The following is a 19947-nucleotide window of genomic DNA, read 5'->3' on the forward strand; positions in this document are numbered from 1 at the left end:
GGAGAAATATACAACACGATGAAATGTACACCATTACCTGTTGAAAACCGCAATCAATAGTGAACGAATTCGTTGGTTTACAGACTAAAATATCAACAATAAACATAAAACATAATGATTTATAGGTTGCAAACAAAAAATATTAATAAGTGAAATATGTTTTCCCAAAAATTGTAAAAGAAACAAGTTTAAGTCGTTAAACGCATCGTTGGTTACATGTTGAAGAGGTCCTATGAATAATTAAACATAATTTTGACAATTTCTATTTAAATATTCATGAGGAAAAGTGATATCAGGTCAGTGACTGTATATGAAATAGAAATATACGATCAACGCATTTTGAGAGCTCAAATAGAACGAGTGCAGTATAAATTTATTTATTCATACGACCTCTACAACCTGTTCTTGCTTCCAATGTAAACAACGATGCGTTTAACGACACAAACTTGTTTCTTTTACAAGTTTTGGAAAAAACGTATTTCACCTGTTAATATTTTTTGTTTGCAACATATAAATCATTGTTTTATGTTTATTGTTGATATTTTAGTCTAAAAACAAACGAATTCGTTCACCGTTGATTGCGGTTTTCAACAGGTAATGATGTACATTTCATCGTGTTGTATATTTCTCCGGCTGTGTGATATGAGGCCTTTTTTTTCAAATGTTTTTTTTTAGATTGCAGTATGAAGACAATTATAGTGCATTGACTTGGCATATCAAAGATATAAGGATTCGGCCCGAACCGTTTCTAAGCCTCATCCTTATATCGTTGATTTGTCAAGTCAATGCATTATTATTGTCTATTTTCCTTTTTTGAATAATATGTTATGTATTCAGAAAAATAGGATAAAAATGTTTTAAATATTAAATATATATGAAAAAGTGAACACATATGTATTTTAATAATTAAGGATTTATATGCCTTAATAAGGAAAATGAAATGTCCTTTAAATGATTAAACACTATATGTCTAGATACAATTCTATTCAAAATAATAAAATAAAAGAGCATTTCATACTTTATAAACAAAACATGTCTGATATGATTGCTCATTTTTCTCACCACTTATATGACTTGACACTATCATCAATCCAGTTTCTCTGTTGATGTCTATAGCATAAGGATGTTTGATTCCATCAGCATCTGATAGTATTGTCTTACAGACCTTACCATCTGGTGATACTACCAGTATACTGTTGTTTCTAACAGACGCTATATAAACAAAACCATTTTTGTCTAATGTAAGTCCTAGTGGTCTGGCAATGTCTTGAGGCTGAAATGTCCACAGAAGTTCTCCTGTAACTTTGTAACAGCAAAGTTTATTTGCACTGTTATTGGTACCATAGATATTTCCTTGGAACAATGAAATACAAAACACTCCTCTTATTCCTTCTAAGATTGTATGAGACATGTCATTCAGATTCACTGTAGTACACCAGCTGCTACTATCACTGATGACCAAATTTTTACCATCACTTGCTACTCCAAAACAGTTGTGAGTAAGTTTAATTGATTGAATAATTTCACTTCTATCTACATCCACCAGGACTGTCCGGTTTCTTGGTCCTAATGCGACAGCCACTGTATTATTCATGACAAGGCAATCATCATATGGACGCTCTGTGAATGTTACTACTTTTCTGATAAAAATGCCATTATTACTGAACAACAGAAGTTGGTTTTTGTTGCTATCAAGTATTATAAATTTACCATCAGGTAATATAAGACAGGCAGTTATATTTACAGACTTTATATCTTTTGGAATTGTCAGTCTTGTCAACAAGGATGGTTTTATTTCTTCCACTCCAGGAACTTTTGGAATCATGTGCTGGGCTTGATCTTTTCTTTCAGCATTTATTTTTAGAGTAGAAGTGGTGGTATTGATATTGATAATTCCAAATGAATTGACATCTTGTAAAAATGATTGTAAAACAGATGAAAGGTTGACCTCTAGATTTTGTTCAATGAAGTGGTCTCCACTTTCTAAATCTTCTATATATTTTGTCGTTTGTGATGTAATTTTCTCAATCTCTCTTAGAGCAATAAACTTTTGCAACTCTGTAGTATATTGTGTCGTTTCGGAAAACTGGCTCTGCATTTTGTTTATCTGACTGGCTTGCTGTTCCATTTGTTCCACGAGAGTGGCCATGTTAAATCTCAACTTTAAATGTTTAGACTCCAAGTCATTAAGTAAGTCTTGCTCTAATTTGTTTAAGTAATCATCAATCGACTTCCTCATATACCGTATTTTCTCAATGGCTTTGGTGTTCTGAATATTGGTTGTAGTGATCCTGGTTTGCAGATAGTTTATGGCTGTATCTATGTTTTCCTTCACATCCTTTAAATCTGTTTCAAAAAGTTGCATTGAGGCAGATGATTTGACTTGCTGAAGGATATCCGACAAAGGTTTCATTTCTTGACACATCTTGTGTTTATCAGTGACACACTGAACACAGCATGGACAGGAATGGAAAGAACAGTAAAGCTCAAACTTCTTCTTGTGGTCTCGGCACTGGCTACTTATTTCTTGCATGAAAGTAGGTAACTTTTGGTAGTCATCAGCTGACATGGTTTTATGGCTCTTAGACAGATGTGACTTGCTGTGAGGTTTTTCACAGTCTGCACAAAAGAAAACCTCACATTCTGTGCACCATGTGACTGCTGACTTGCAGATTCCATCGTCATTGCAAATTGTACAAAGTTGCTTGACTGATGAAGCCATTACTTTTTCTCTTTACATCTGAAATATATGGGGGAAAGCTCTATAAATATGAATGAGTTATATATAACAAATAATTTGCCCAAAATATTACTGTATTAAGTAATCAGTATTATGAATAGATTCTACAAATCCCGATATCTCATGACAAAACATATGCTATAGCTATATATATTAGGAAACTGTAAAAAGAAAAAAAAAGAAAAATAGGGATCAGCAAGACAAAATCTTCGAAAGTGCAGCTATCCAAAATTATCAGTTGGATCTTTGAAGGAACTTAAATGACGACTGTTATCATTTTTGTTTTTTTTACGTAATATCTTGAAAACTATAATGAAAAGATAGATTTCTAAAATGCAAAATTGAACATAAGTACTACATATCTACAAATAGAAGAAATTGTTAGTCCGCTCCCTGCAAGAATTATTGAGAACTTTAGATTGACCGAAAGACAAAATCTATTTGATTGGAGAGGTATGTCAACTTCTCATATGAGTTATTGTCCTTTAAGATGGATTTTTATGTCCCATCCCCATCTAGGGGGCATTATTTTTGTCGGTCTGTGTGTCCGTTCGTTTGTTCAGTTGTTCTTCGTCTGTCTGTCCCACTACAGATTTAGTTTTTGATGTACTTAGTTTAAGTCCAATTAATTTGAAACTTAGTTCACACATTGCATATGCTATAACCTTTCTTATGCTTATGCTAAATTCGAGTTTTGATCCCAGTTTCACGGTCCTCTAAACATAGCAAATGAAAGTGCTAGTGGAGGTTAAAGTGTTTTTTAAAGTTTTTGGTCAGGGTAGTTTATCAGTTTTTGATAAAATTTGTAAAATTTGAAACTTTGTACGTATGGTCCCTATTGTTGTGTCAAAGCTAATTAACTTAATCGTGATAGAAGTTATTACGTTGTTTTATGCAAATAGTTTGTGCAGTTCATTTTTATATTTCATAATTCCCGCAATATTTTGGTAATGATTTTACCGGGAGTTCGTAGCACATTTTAGGTTGTCATTCGCGACTCAGATGTTATGCGGAGTAATTTTCATAGGAACTGCATAACATATCATTTATATATGTTAAAGTTATACAGAATTACCTTTTACACATTCATTTATAACGATAATCTTTCATAATTGTAGTCTTTTGCTACACAGCGTTCATGTTTACATTGTAACCGTTAACCGGAAGTAGGGAATATCTATTTTTGTGTATTCACTTTGTAAACTAGGTCGACTATAGTCAGTTTCAAATTTGGATTGCCAACGATCAGCTGCTTTCAGAAACGAACGTTAACCTCAGAATATATATAACTTCACAGATTAGTTATTTTATAGGTAATTAAATACTATTTATTGTAAATTGCAATACATTTCACATTTATTTTGTTATAATAAACGGAATATATTTTACACCAGTTTTTCATTAATTGCTTTAAAATATGTAAACTTAATAAACGATCGGCGCTACAATTGGTGACAGCGGTGAACGAATTTAATTTTTATTAAATTGCCACTGAAATATTTTGATTTAAAAATTATTAATACTCAAAGTGTAACTTGATACACAAAGAGTTTTAACAAAAAGGGGGAGAAAAATAAATAAAGATAATTTTTAAAAGTATAAATTAAGAAACACAAAAAGTTAATTTTAGACTAAAAGTGTTATTTGAAAAAAAAATATATTTTAGTGAACACTAAAGAGTGACTGAAACTCAAAGGTGCAATATTTAAGTATTTTTAGTGAACACTAAAGAGTGACTGACACTCAAAGGTGTATTATTTAAGTATTATTTAGTGAACACTAAAGAGTGACTGACACTCAAAGGTGTATTATTTCATTATATATAAGTGAGCACTAAGGAGTGACTGACACTCAAAGGTGTATCGGTTTTTCCATTTAAAAAAAAACAACATAAAGGTGAACACTAGAAAGATTTCTGATATTTTAAAGTGTAATAATCATTTTCATAATAAGAGTAACTGATACTCAGCAGTAAAAAAAAAAATAAAAACAAAAAGCAAAAAACAAAAAACAAAAAACAACATACAAACAAAACAAACAACAAACTTGGGCAAGATAAACAATCCTCTGTAGTGCACAGATTTATTAAAGCATTACTCACAGTATATTATAAGATATAAACCTTGCTTTTGCCCAAAGTCAGTATGAATTTACGGAATAGAGGGCTACCATTGCCGATATTTTCAAGTATTGAGGGAAATTCTAGTATGACGCCAAGCTTACATACATCCACAGTTCAAGCTGGTCCATCTTCGTTAAATATGGGTAGTAGTAGTAATTCATTAGGCAGTGTTTCAATAAATAGTCAAAGTTCACATACATATACAACTAGTCCACCCATTCAAAGTACTTATAGTTTTCCGTATGGTGCACAGAGCACAATTGGCCCTGTTCAAAGTGCACCGAGCACTTACCTGTCAGATTATAGTGCACTGAGCACAAATTTGTCTAATCAAAGTGTACAGAACACTTTTCCACAATCAAACAGTGCACTGAGCACAAGTTATCCATACCACTGCGCCCCAAGTGCAATGAACATTCCTCAAAGTGTACTGAACACTGAAAATAAACAAGTATTGACATGACTTATGACCAGGCTGTTAATCTACCAAGAATGGTACCACGCAGCGACACACATATCTATCCACCTAGTAACACCATGGATACTAATCAGATAGAAATGGCAAGACTGAGAGAGAAGATGATAGAAGTTGAAAGAGAAAGAGATTTCCTATGGCAAAACAGTCAAACAGATCAAGGAATGCCAAGTAGAGAAACAAGAGGCAGACCAGAGTCAATGTCGAGCACGCAGGATGGATATCGATCAAGATTGCCCCTTTACAACGGCAAAGAAGATTGGAGCACATTTCTTATGCAATTTGAAATCATTGCAGACAGAAACAACTGAAAACAAAAGAAAAATTGCTAATCCTGAACGATGAGGCTGCAAATTTTGCTGCAGAGCTGCCTTATGACACCAGAAGTTCATTAAGACTCCTGTCCAGCGAAATGGAAAGTCGTTTTGGTGACAATAATTTGCCAGAAACATACAGAAAGGAATTGCAGACAGTCAGAAAAGGTTACAAAGAATCAACCAATGAGTATGCAGCACGTATACAGACAATGGTGAAAAAAGCATATCCAGGAATGAACCAACAATTGTTCAATAGCATTGCCATAGAACATATGTTAAATGGGTTGCCAGATCAAAGCGTAGCATATGATTTTCTGACGAAAAGACCAAAAAACAATGGAGGAGACTATCAACCTTGTCGCATGGCATACAACCTGTAAAAATTGTATAAAGGGGAAAAATCAAATAAGACAAATAGAAGTAGAAACAGAGGACAGATATGTCAATTACAGTACAACCGAAGAGTTAGATGTACGTCGAATTGGCGGGAAACGTTTTGTGACTGAAGAGAGGCTGAATCAGTTTGGGAGGGACATTAAAGATAGCATAACTACTGAGGTTACCAAGTCCATTGAGAGTATTATGGATGCCAAGTTGAACACCCAACAGGCACCAAAGAATTTTAATTATCATAAACAAAATCAGAGAAACTTTGATCCAAGATCAAAATGGCAGAATAAAGACCGTTTCCAGACACAGAAACAGAATAACAACAGATGTTATAATTGCCAAGAAGAAGGACATTTTGCGAGATACTGTCCAAAACCGAGGCAGAACCAAGGACTAAATCAAGACAAAGAGGAAGAATTAAACTAAAGAATGCTGAAACTGACGGCCAAGTGTCAGCCCACAATAGTAAAAGTAAGACAGAAGTAGTAAAGATAAACCAGACAAGTGATGATCCAATAGAAAGGATACTGCAATGTTTGTTGTTTAGATAGAAGAAAGAGGAAATGTTGAAATTTGCTAGTGGTAATCAAGAGCAAGATTTTGTTGCTGAGTCTGTGCAAAAGGACCAAGGTCTTTCTTCACATGATGAAAATGGTCAAAATACAGGTGCTGATGTAGATGTGATATTGAACACTAAAGAGGAAATTGTGATTGATCGCATAACAGCAGCCAGTATAAAGGTACCAATGGAGGTCAGCAATCAGAAAATCAAGGCTGTAATTGATACTGGGGCAGAAGTTACTGTGTTAAATGAAGAGATATTTTTCCGCCTTCCAAAAACAAACAGATCAAAGTTAAAACCAGCACTGAAAACCCTAGTTGTTGCCGAAGCAGGGAAGCAAATGGGAACCAAAGGGGTAGCAGCAGTGACGTTAACACTTGGAGACTCACAGTTTGTCTGGGATGTATATGTAGCACCTATAGGTGATGATTTATTGCTAGGCTGCGATGTCCTTGATGAAATGGATATTACAGTTAACTCTAGAAAAGGAATCCAGTTGAATGGAAAATGGATAGAATGTGAAGTAAAACGCAAGTCGGACTTATTTGCGAGAGTAGTCTTGGATTCGAATTTCACCATTCCACCATCTTCAGAAGTTATTCTTTATGGTTGCGGTCAAAATCAAGAGTTGTTAGATACCAGGTATTCCATGATACAGCCTGTTATAGAAGACAGCAGAAAATTTATGGTGGCACAGACTTTAGTTGACCCCTTCATGAAAAATATTCCAGTTAGATTGATAAATTTTGATTCAGAACCAATACGTTTGAAGAAAAACTATCTTCTTAGTGAACTTCATCCTGTTGATTACATAGAAAACATGTTTGAACTTGAGAATGACAGAGTCGAAACTTTGACAAGCAAACAGTCCAAGGTGTGTAAAACACATGAGTTATCCAAAGAAAACTTCTTATTGTCTGAGACCATAGAAAAGGCAAATGTACCAGAAAGGTGGGAATCAGAGATAAAGATTTGTAAAAGCAATGAGCTGAATGGTAAACAGAAGAAAAAGGCCGAAAATCAACTGTTGCCAGAACACCTCAAACATCTTTATGAAAGAAGCAGTAAAGACATAGAGAGTGAAAGCATAAAAGAAAAACTAGCTGAAGTTTTACAGAAGAACAGTATGGCTTTTGCCTCTTCAAAAACAGATTTGGGAACATGTTCCCTAGTCAAACATAGAATTGATACAGCTGGGGCTGCTCCTATTAGACAACCACTAAGAAGAACACCAGCAGCATTTGATAATGAAGATAAGAAGAACCTAGATGAACAATTGAAACAGGGGATAATCCAGCCATCTAAATCAGCATTGGCTTCCAATGTCGTACTTGTTCGGAAGAAAGACAACACTGTTAGGTGGTGCTTAGATTTCAGGAAACTTAATGATTTGACCATTAAGGGTGCCTATCCGTTGCCTAGGATAGATATGTGTCTGGATTGTCTGGCCTCTGCATCTCTATTTAGTTGCCTTGATCTTCAGAGTGGTTATTGGCAGTTACAGTTGGAAGAAAAAGATCAGCCAAAAACAGCGTTTATCACAAAATATGGATTGTACGAATACTGTAAAATGCCATTTGGTTTGTGTAACGAACCAAGCACGTTCCAGAGATGTATGGAGCTTATCTTCAGAGGATTACAGTGGAAGACCCTTTTAATATATCTTGACGATATTATCATCTTCATTTCAGATTATGAAGAGCATTTATCCAGACTAGACGAGGTATTGCAACGACTCATCAAGGCTGGTTTGAAACTAAAACCATCCAAATGTAACCTGATGAAGAGTGAGACACTGTATCTTGGACATATTGTAGGAAAAGATGGCATAAAACCAAACTCTAAGCTTATTGAGAGTGTTAAGAACTGGAGGGTACCAACATCAATGAAAGAAGTACAGAAGTTCCTGGGCCTTTGCAACTATTACAGGCAATTTATTAAAGGTTTCAGTGAGATAGCTGCTCCATTAAGTCATTTGACTAGAAAAGATGTCACTTTTGAATGGACAGAAACTGCTCAGAAAAGTTATGATAATTTGAAAACAGCCCTTTGTACCAGTCCAGTATTAGCATACCCACATCCAGATGGAAAATTTGTCCTTGACACAGATGCCTCCAACATTGGTATTGGCGCAGTGCTTCACCAAGTACAAGACGGGAAGGAAAAAGTGATCGCATATGCCTCAAAGAAATTAGATATGACTCAACAAAGATACAGCGTCACAAAAAGAGAACTCTTAGCCATGGTAACAGGTTTAGTTTCTTGAGACCTACAGTTTTAGTTTGTTACCCCGATTTTGTTTTTTTGTCCATGGATTTATGAGTTTGAACAGCGGTATACTACTGTTGCCTTTATTTAAAACTAAAACCATCCAAATGTAACCTGATGAAGAGCGAGACACTGTATATTGGACATATTGTAGGAAAAGATGGCATAAAACCAAACCCTAAGCTTATTGAGAGTGTTAAGAACTTGAAGGTACCAACATCAATGAAAGAAGTACAGAAGTTCCTGGGCCTTTGCAACTATAACAGGCAATTTATTAAAGGTTTCAGTGAGATAGCTGCTCCATTAAGTCATTTGACTAGAAAAGATGTCACTTTTGAATGGACAGAAACTGCTCAGAAAAGTTATGATAATTTGAAAACAGCCCTTTGTACCAGTCCAGTATTAGCATACCCACATCCAGATGGAAAATTTGTCCTTGACACAGATGCCTCCAACATTGGTATTGGCGCAGTGCTTCACCAAGTACAAGACGGGAAGGAAAAAGTGATCGCATATGCCTCAAAGAAATTAGATATGACTCAACAAAGATACAGCGTCACAAAAAGAGAACTCTTAGCCATGGTAACAGGTTTAGTTTCTTGAGACCTACAGTTTTAGTTTGTTACCCCGATTTTGTTTTTTTGTCCATGGATTTATGAGTTTGAACAGCGGTATACTACTGTTGCCTTTATTTAAAACTAAAACCATCCAAATGTAACCTGATGAAGAGCGAGACACTGTATCTTGGACATATTGTAGGAAAAGATGGCATAAAACCAAACCCTAAGCTTATTGAGAGTGTTAAGAACTTGAAGGTACCAACATCAATGAAAGAAGTACAGAAGTTCCTGGGCCTTTGCAACTATTACAGGCAATTTATTAAAGGTTTCAGTGAGATAGCTGCTCCATTAAGTCATTTGACTAGAAAAGATGTCACTTTTGAATGGACAGAAACTGCTCAGAAAAGTTATGATAATTTGAAAACAGCCCTTTGTACCAGTCCAGTATTAGCATACCCACATCCAGATGGAAAATTTGTCCTTGACACAGATGCCTTCAACATTGGTATTGGCGCAGTGCTTCACCAAGTACAAGACGGGAAGGAAAAAGTGATCGCATATGCCTCAAAGAAATTAGATATGACTCAACAAAGATACAGCGTCACAAGAAGAGAACTCTTAGCCATGGTAACATTTATCAACCAATTCAGACACTATTTACTTGGCAGAAAGTTTATCGTCAGAACGGACCATTGGTCTCTGAAATGGTTATTTGGATTCAAAGATCCACAAGGGCAACTAGCCAGATGGATTGAAACCCTTTCACAGTATCATTTTGAGATACAACATCGTCCAGACTTAAAACACCAAAATGCTGATGCATTATCTAGACAAGAACATGATGTTCCAGTATGAAATCAGTCTACAAACAGTTCCGAAGAGACTTGTAAAGCCTGTGAACAGATAAATGAGCAATGGAAAAGTTTCAAGACTGAAGTAGATGATGTAAAGGAACTGAATTATAAAGTCACAATAAGAGCTGTGATAACAAGGTCTCAAGAACAGCCAGATTGGTTGGCCAAATTATCAGTTAAAGAAATGCAGGCGTTCCAAAAAGAAGACCAAGATCTAAAATACTTACACCAATGGAAAAAAGAAGGAAAAATACCAGAAAGAGAATTGTGTGCTAGTTTAAGCCCAGCCATAAGGAGATATTGGTTACACTGGGAAAATATTGAATTGATAGATGGTATTGTTTATCAGAAATGGATAAATGCCAAGAGTAAATTAAATCATTTACATATCTTGACTTACATCTAGAAATTGACAATGAGGGTCGGTTGAAAACAAAACTTTACGACAAAAGAGATGATTTCAGATTTTCAATTGTAAACTTTCCATTTCTAAGTAGCAACATTCCAGCAGCACCTGCATACGGGGTATATATCTCCCAATTGATACGATATTTCCGTGCTTGCATTTCCTATCATGATTTTCTTGATAGAGGGTTACTGCTCACAAGGAAGCTATTAAACCAAGAGTTCCAAATGGTGAAGTTGAAATCATCCCTTCGTAAATTTTACGGACGCCATCACGAGTTGGTTGACCGTTATGGAATAACCGTTTCACAAATGATATCGGATATGTTCCTTACGTCGTAATTACAATCCCCTTCCCTTTAATGAATATGACCTACCGAATTAGACTATTTACCGGATTTGTAATCACATAAGCAACACGACGGGTGCCACATGTGGAGCAGGATCTGCTTACCCTTCCGGAGCACCTGAGATCACCCCTAGTTTTTGGTGGGGTTCGTGTTGTTTATTCTTTAGTTGTCTATGTTGTGTCATGTGTACTATTGTTTTTCTGTTTGTCTTTTTCATTTTTAGCCATGGCGTTGTCAGTTTGTTTTAGATTTATGAGTTTGACTGTCCCTTTGGTATCTTTCGTCCCTCTTTTACAGTGGATTGTTCCAAAAATATTAAAGAAGGATATATTGATTTTGAGCCATAACACCCCTTATTCTGGACACATGGGATTTAAGAAAACCATAGAGAAAATGAAGACAGTTTTTACCTGGTACAAGATGAGTCAGGATATAACAGAACATATACAGAATTGTTCCATATGCAACAAAATAAAAGGAACGGGGAAAAAACCAAAAGCACCTTTGATGGACTATAGAGTGGGATACCCATTAGACAGAATTGGCATAGACATCATTGGTCCACTGACATTAACCAAGAAGAAGAATAAATTTATACTGGTTATAGGCGATTGTTTTACCAGATGGATGGAAGCCTACCCTATACCACATCAGCATGCTGACCTGGTAGCACAGAAACTAGTGATGGAATTTATTGCTAGGTTTGGCATACCACTAGAACTACATACAGACCAAGGAAAGAACTTCGAAAGTGACCTATTCAAATCTGTTTGTAATTTATTTCAAATTAACAAAACCAGAACAACTGCATATCATCCGTCATCAAATGGTTTAATAGAAAGGTTTAACAAGACTCTTGGTGGTATGATCAAGACCTTTGTTAACAAGAACGTAACAAATTGGGATGAATACATTAATCTCCTGCTAGCTGCTTACAGAAGTACCCCTCATCCGGCTAAAGGGTTTTCACCAAGCTACATGATGTTAGGTAGAGAGGTCAATATCCCTCTGAACTTAATGTTCAGAAGTCATGAAAACAGAACTCAGAGCAACGAAGATTACATTTCAACAATAAAATCCCATTTTCAAAACGTCTATGAGATTGCGAGGGAAAATCTAAAAAGCAATGCAGAAAGACAAAAACGTGACCATGACACACGATTGACTGACAATAGATATGAGTTAGGGGCCTTGGTATATAAATTTGACAAAACCGTAAATAAAAAGTTTCGCTCTCCGTGGCTTGGTCCTTTTGTAATAACGAAAATTATCAGCCCCGTTGTATATGGGATTCGCGGTGAATTCGGCACTGAGGTAGTTCACCATGATCGACTAAAACCCTGTAAGGAAAACATGCCAATTTGGGCAAAAGCAAGTTACCAGTAGAATATTTAAAAAAATATGTAAATTTTAAAACAAATTTATAGTTTTTGATAATTTTTTATTTATAGAATGTCAGACGTCATAGGAACTAAAGAATGGAAGTGTAGGCTTTGTGATTTTGTACATTTAAACAAGAAAGGAGCTGTGCAACACTTTATGTTTAGACATACTCCAAAATAACCAAATACCCTATCTATGTAATATCTGCAACTTTAAGGCACTAACTGAGGGAAAATGGAGAAATCATGCTAATGCCATGGCAGGAAAGCCTCTCAGAGAGGATTCTGCTGTACATACCTTTCTTAAGTCTACAAACCCATATAATGTAAAGATTGGTAGTGACATTTTTTTATTAAAAAAACACCCTTAATTACACCTTCAACACTAAAATCCGAAATTAAAGAGAAATTTGAGGAAGAATTCATTCCAGATTATGATGAGGAAATCACCATCAGCGAGGAAGAAGTTGCCATTATAGAAGTAGAGGTAGATGAAAGGGATGAACAAATTGAGGAACTTAAAAACAAATTAAACATGTTAAAAGAAAGGGAGAAAAAACACAGGGAAGATAACAGAAGCATGGAAGAAACCCACAAGAAGGAAATAAAAGAATTGGAGGAAAGACACAAATTTGAATGCCTGAGATTTGGAAATTTTATACAAAGACTGGAAAAGAGAAAAGAAGAGCTAAAGAAAGAGTTGAAGTCAGTTGAAAAGAAATTAGAAAATGAAAACATTTGTACAAAGAAAATTAAGAGTGTAGTGACACTTCCAATGAAAAGAAAACTTCAGATAAACATTTTATTTCCATAAACATTGTTTTTAAAAATTGAATATTGTTTTATTGCTCATGTATATATTTGTATATTTGTATGGATAAGAAATGTTTCCTAAACATTTTAAGGAAGAACTTAATTAATTAAATTTTTCATTTTGATGATTTCTTTTTGGTTAGTGCTAATATTGATTGAATTCATGAATAACTTTTTCAAAAAGCTTGATAAATATTAAATTGTTCATTTTTAATTCTGCGGACAGAATTCTTTATTTGACGGGAGGCAGTGTTGTGCCGAAGCTAATTAACTTAATCTTTCGTGATAGAAGTTATTACGTTGTTTAATGCAAATAGTTTGTGCAGTTCATTTTTATATTTCATAATTCCCGCAATATTTTGGTAATGATTTTAGCGGGAGTTCGTAGCACATTTTAGGTTGTCATTCGCGACTCAGATGTTATGCGGAGTAATTTTCATAGGAACTGCATAACAAATCATTTATATATGTTAAAGTTGTATGGAATTACCTGTTACACATTCATTTATAACGATAAAATTTCATAATTGTAGTCTTTTGCTACACATGTTTACATTGTAACCGTTAACCGGAAGTAGGGAATATCTATTTTTGTGTGTTCACTTTGTAAACTATGTCGACTATAGTCAGTTTCAAATTTTGATTGCCAACGATCAGCTGCTTTCAGAAACGAACTTCAGAATATATATAACTTCACAGATTAGTTATTTTATAGGTAATTAAACACATAGAGACTATTTAAATACTATTTATTGTAAATTGCAATACATTTCACATTTATTTCTGTTATAATAAACGGAATATATTTTACACCAGTTTTTCATTCATTGCTTTGAAATTGGTAAACTTAATAAACGGTCGGCGCTACATCATATTATTATTAGATCACTGTCATGACTGGTATTTTTAATCATAATCATAAAGTAAAAGTAAATAGAATCATGTTCATAACAGCGTGAACAACTGCAATACTCATGTTGGTGGTAATACTGAATCATTTACCTTAAATTAATTGTCATTGGCTATTGATAACATTAATTTTATGCTCATTTAGTATGTCAGAGGCCTTTCATTGTGGATTTAAATAGAAGGAAAGAGTAAAGTACATGCAGTTGGCAACCCCACAGTTTAAATGTCTATAACATGTATGTTATGACAAGTGGGCATTACAAATGAACATTCACCAATTTGACCCAGTCTGGCAGTCAATTGATAACCTGAGTTTGCAAATAAATGGTCTTGTCCACACTGTCATATGAAAATGATTCTTAATCTCTTACTGCATCACCAAAGTACATGTACACATGTAATTCAATTGGGATTACAGTATTGACTAATGTTTCTTATTTTTGTATTCACTGTTTTCAGAGGGTGGAGGAAGAAAGATTGGAGAAAACAAAGCTCTAACAGCAAAGAAAAACAGGTAAATGATAATGATTTATACAAATTGAAATAACAGCGGTTTAATTTTTGTTTTCTTCTTAAATGATTGATAATTTGTATAATATATCACTTATAGTTTTGTGCTCAGATATGTCAGAGATGTACATGTGTCAGTGGTGTTGTCCAAAGTAATATGACTATAAGTTATTATTTGCACATTTAACCAAATCCTAAAAGATTCAAATTATGTATTTGTTATTTTACTAGGGGTAAGGTGCTAATGCCCCTAACCAATTCATTTTGAATTCTAATGCAACAACGTTTGTAACGTTCATTTTGATTGGATATTGTTACTTTTTTACATGGCATCGATGCTATGGAACGTACGCGCAAGCGCAGACAGCATTTGACAGATTTTTATTAAATGTTTTAACATGGTTTTCTGTCAGTTTCATTAGAATGGAGATAACAATATTGTATTTTAAGCTCCAACGGCATCAATTGGGGATTTGATGGTCGCAAATACCAGTTAACTGTCTCCGCTAACGCGTCGCCAGTAAACTTAATTTGTGACCATCAAATCCCCAAGTGATGCCATTGGAGCTTAAAATACAATACAGTTATCTCCTAAATGTATATTTATTCACCAATTGTCTTGTAACTAGTCAGTTTTATATTTAAGAAAGTGACAACCAATGTGGTTTTAACAATTTTGAATTTAATATCTGTTATACAGTCATGTAGTTCTTTTTTCAAGAGCTATAGTAGTAATAGCAACAGAGCTCATCAAAACGGGAGGGTTTGCAGGTATGTGCTAGGATAACACTGCATAATTTGGTTAACAGATAAGTTGTTTGAAGTCTTTTTTTAAATTATTCTGATTTTTTCTAGGTTTATGAATAACTAAGTTAAATGTATTATTTTTTCAGATTTGCTCCATATGAAGGATTTGCAAAGTGTAAAATATGTAGATCTTCAGTTCATCAGAAAGGATCTCATTATTGCCAAGGTGAGTCAATATTTCACTCTTCAGTGTTTTATAAGTAACGAAACCTTGTTCAGAGAAATAGATAACTTATGAAGACAAAATCTATTTTTTCTAGGGAGTCAGTTATATTAACATGACCTTTTCTTAGATCAAAAGTGATTCAAACAAAGCAATTTTGATTTCCATACCAATTTTTTTTTGTGATTTGTAACACAACTGTAATAAAATAGATCACCACAAATTAAATATTGGAAAAAGTTAAACACCTAATAATCTTAAAGATTGATATCAAATTGGGTTAAATCAAACAGAAATAATTGCGGCAACAGTAACTTAGTTTATGAAATTTCTTTTTCCCTGTTTCATATGGAATATCAAAATAACTATAATCTCATATAACCATTATAGAATAAGGTTTATCTTTGAAAGTTTTGCTTTACATTGTTTCTTTGAATAATATTAATAGCATTTATCATCTTTTGTTTTTAGGATGTGCTTACAAGAAAGGTAAGTTTCTGCTTTATTTTGTTATACCAAAAAACATAATAGATAATTGTATCCAAGCAAGTAGTAATAATTTTTTAGTGTGTTTGTCCTTCTTTCCTTTAATCCATCCAGTATCAGGTTTTGGTTAAGGTTATTTTCAATGAATTTGTGGTCACATCAGCTTGAAACTTTGTGTACATGTTTATATTTTCACGGTTCACCAAACAAGGACACATGATGGTGGGAGCATGGCATGGTTTCCCATGTACCTGCATTTATTTTAAAATAACAATTTATAATGCTTCACTGATGGAGTAAACTGAAACAACATGTCCATATTGTCATTTAAAATGTAAAAAAGTTTATGCAAAAGAACATTCAAACTCATAAACTGACAACAAACATCATGGCAAAAATATTCAGTATTCAATATATGAATCCAGTTTCTGTTTTTTTGTAGGTATTTGTGCAATGTGTGGGAAAAAGATAATAGAGACAAAGAACTACAGACAGACATCAGTATGATTGGTGATAATGACAATGTTTGGTGATAATTACAATGTGTACTTATAATTACAATGTGTGTTGACAATTACAAAAGTGTGTTGAAAATTACATTGTGTAATAATGATTACAATTTGTATTTTTATCTATTACATTTTCTGAGCTTGAAAGCACAAAGAAATAACAAACATTTGTACCACTTATATGTTAGTTATTGTAAAACATTTTGTGGTCTGGATAAAATGTATCTTAGTTCAGGGTCATGGTCCTTTTTGAATTACATTATTTAATAACCATCAATAATTAAGACATTTAAAAGTTAGACAAATCTTTTCAAAGTGGTTGATGTCTTTGTATGATAAGGATACTTCAGGTGAAACGAGATCAGATTGGAAATCCAAAATGTTTATTGCTATAAATGAACATTTTTACCTTAAGGAATGAAAAAAAAGAGAAGATTTCAGTAAAATTACATTTTTTTCAATGAGTTTGATAAATATAGAAATGTTTTATTTCATATAAAGAGTGCAAACATTATGCTTTAAATTTATTTTTGTACTTTGTATTCACCATTGAATTGTATGTATTATTTTCAAAACATGATTTTACATTGTTTAAAAGGGAAAACAAAAATTCTTTTCATTATCATGCACCTATTTAATGGAAAAGATATTGTTTGTTTGTCTTTGCATAAATGATGATAATTGTTTTAGGTATGAAAGTTAAAGTGTACATTTGTATCATTTATATTTTAAAAGTTGTTCGTTGTTATTTAATGTGGGTCTCATTGGGGTCTAAGCCTGACGCGGGATTGCCGATTTTTCGTAAGCGTGACACGGGAAAGTCAAATTATTGTTCCGTGAAAACGGGAATTAAGGTCTAGCGGGACACGGGAAATTACAATGAGAATTGCTTAGGTATATAGTATAAGCGGGATGCATGAATCTGACAAAACAGTAAGCGTGATCCGGGATCAGAACCCCCCCCCCCCCCCCCCCCAATGAGACCCCCTTATATCAGTGTAAATAATTATATTTATCAAGGTAGATGAACACTGAATTGTTTTTACAAAGCTTAACGTTAGCATTTAAAAAAAAATGTATTTGTGTAAAAGTATCAAATTCAAAATGCAAGGGCGGATCCAGCCATTTTAAAAAGGGGGGTACCCAACCCAGGACAAAGGGGGGTTCCAACTATATGTCCCCATTCAAATGCATTGAGCGGCCAAAAAAGGGATGTTCCAACCCCCAGAACACCCCACCCAACCTCAACCCCCCCCCCCCCCCCACCCCCCCTGGATCCGCCAATGAAATGCTTGGAAAAAACTAGTAATTAAAAATTAAAACTGTATGATAAGAATAAAGAAAATTTTTATTTTGAACAGATACAGATCATCAGAAATTTTTGTTTAAAGGTATTATGATGTTTTTAACACATGTACAAAATGTATGTTGACTATAATTTTATATATAAATAAATTTTAATAAAATATTTAGAAAAAAATAGTGATTATTGTTTTAATTTTATTTATGTTGAAAATTTTATAATAAAAATTTGTAAAGATATTTGGTGTAGGTCAATGTATCTACATTTGTAAAAACTAATAATCACTGTGTATCATCGTACAGCGGATATAGGTACTAACCAAGCGGGCATTATTGATTTTGAACTGACACGGTAACGAAAATCTTTGGTTTGTTTTATCAGCATTCAGTATACATTTCTCAACATCTGAAATTCCTGCTCCAAAAATGAAAAAGGGATACTGATTCTGTGGTGTTGTTGGCGGTTTTAACTAACTTCTTAAAAGCTTCAAACCTTAGAAGGTGGAAGAAATGGATGTGTCATACTTTGTATATCTATGCCTTATGTTACAAAGTTTCCATCTGTCACATGTCCATTGTCCTTGACCTTATTTTCATAGTTCATTGGCTACTAGAAAAAAGTTGAGATCTTTTGTAATCACTAATGTTATTTTCTCTCTTATTATGATTTAGTATATTTAGTGTATGGAAGGATTGTAAGGTGTACATTTCCAACTGGAAGGTGTTATCTGACCTTGACCTCATTTTCATTGTTCAATTGTTAAAGTTGAGATTGTATGTTTTGGTCTGTTTTTCTTAAACTGTATGCAATAGGTCTTCTATATTTGGTGTATGGAATGATTGCGTGGTACCATCTGACCTTGACCTCATATTTTGGTGGTTCATTGGTCAATGTTCATGGTTTGTGTCTTATATACTATTATAAGCAACAGGTCAAGTATATTGAAATAAAATCAGTGCATATGTTGTGTACAAGTTATCATTTTGTACAAATTATAATGTGTACAAAAAAATTGTACAAATTATAATTTGTATTTTGACTTTGTACAAATTGTAATCTGTACAAAATCTTCCTGTACACATTATAATTTGTACAAAATCAGGCTAAATTTCACTTATAACTTGTACAATATTTAACATGGTATAATCTTTCAAATCAAATGATAAAAAAAATCAATTACGAATCAATAAGAAACACACTGATAACTGTATATACAAAACTATAATACAATACTTGTATTTGTTGGAGCAGGTGAGCAAACATTGACCTCGAATTACACAATACATACTGCTTTTTGCATTTACACTTCGAGTTGTTACAACCGCCTTCACATTTGCAAAAAAGAAAGAGAAAGTTGTTAATCAGGAATTTGTGTAACAGACATAGAAGAGTCATCAATAGATTCTAGTTGGTTTCTGCTTAAAAAAGAGGGGCAAAAGATACCAAAGGGACAGTCAAACTCATAGATCCATAACACTCCTGATAAATTACCAACTATTGTCCCCATCTGATAGCCAAGATTTCCTACTTCTACTTCAAAACCTTATATATATATTCCTCAAATTGGTCGGTGCACGGTCATACTGTGGAATTGGGACGATAACATTGTTTCCAACAGATAATTCGCTCAGTTTCCGTTTTGTATTTCTTAATAGGACATCCGCTTGGATTTGTTGGCCAGAAAATTTGCAGGAATGATTGGAGTTTCGACTTCCTCTGATACAACTTCAATAGTTGTACAAGTTCATTCAGTTTAACTATCCAGTTACAGAATCGTTAGGTTCTCTTTCTAATTCTACCAATTCAGTATCTGTGTTTTCATCCGTGCCATCAATTTCAATTTCACTTTTTTTCTTTTTATCCTCTTTGAACACTTTCTTTAAATCTTCCTCTGTTTCAAGACTTGGCAAAAGTTCCTTATGCAAAGAAGATGAAGTCAAACCTTCAGACCACAGTTGTGTGTCATATGACATCAGAATTTGCGGATGTCTTGGTCGAACATGGACTTTTACTAATTCTGAC

General features: G+C 33.8%; 1 protein-coding gene across 1 annotated transcript; it reads right to left on the reverse strand.

Annotated features, from left to right (window-relative positions):
* Window positions 1–971: 971 nt before the first annotated feature.
* On the reverse strand, window positions 972–3981 carry LOC139516100 (tripartite motif-containing protein 2-like). Its single transcript, XM_071305947.1, has 2 exons — window positions 3816–3981; window positions 972–2740 (listed from the first exon to the last, which is right to left on the reverse strand). The coding sequence occupies exon 2, from the start codon at window positions 2720–2722 to the stop codon at window positions 1013–1015; it is 1710 nt and encodes a 569-aa protein (XP_071162048.1). The 5' UTR covers window positions 2723–2740; window positions 3816–3981; the 3' UTR covers window positions 972–1012.
* Between the last annotated feature and the right edge of the window lie 15966 nt (window positions 3982–19947).

Source organism: Mytilus edulis, chromosome 3, assembly GCF_963676685.1.
Source record: "Mytilus edulis chromosome 3, xbMytEdul2.2, whole genome shotgun sequence".
In the NCBI taxonomy this organism is placed as follows: domain Eukaryota; kingdom Metazoa; phylum Mollusca; class Bivalvia; order Mytilida; family Mytilidae; genus Mytilus; species Mytilus edulis.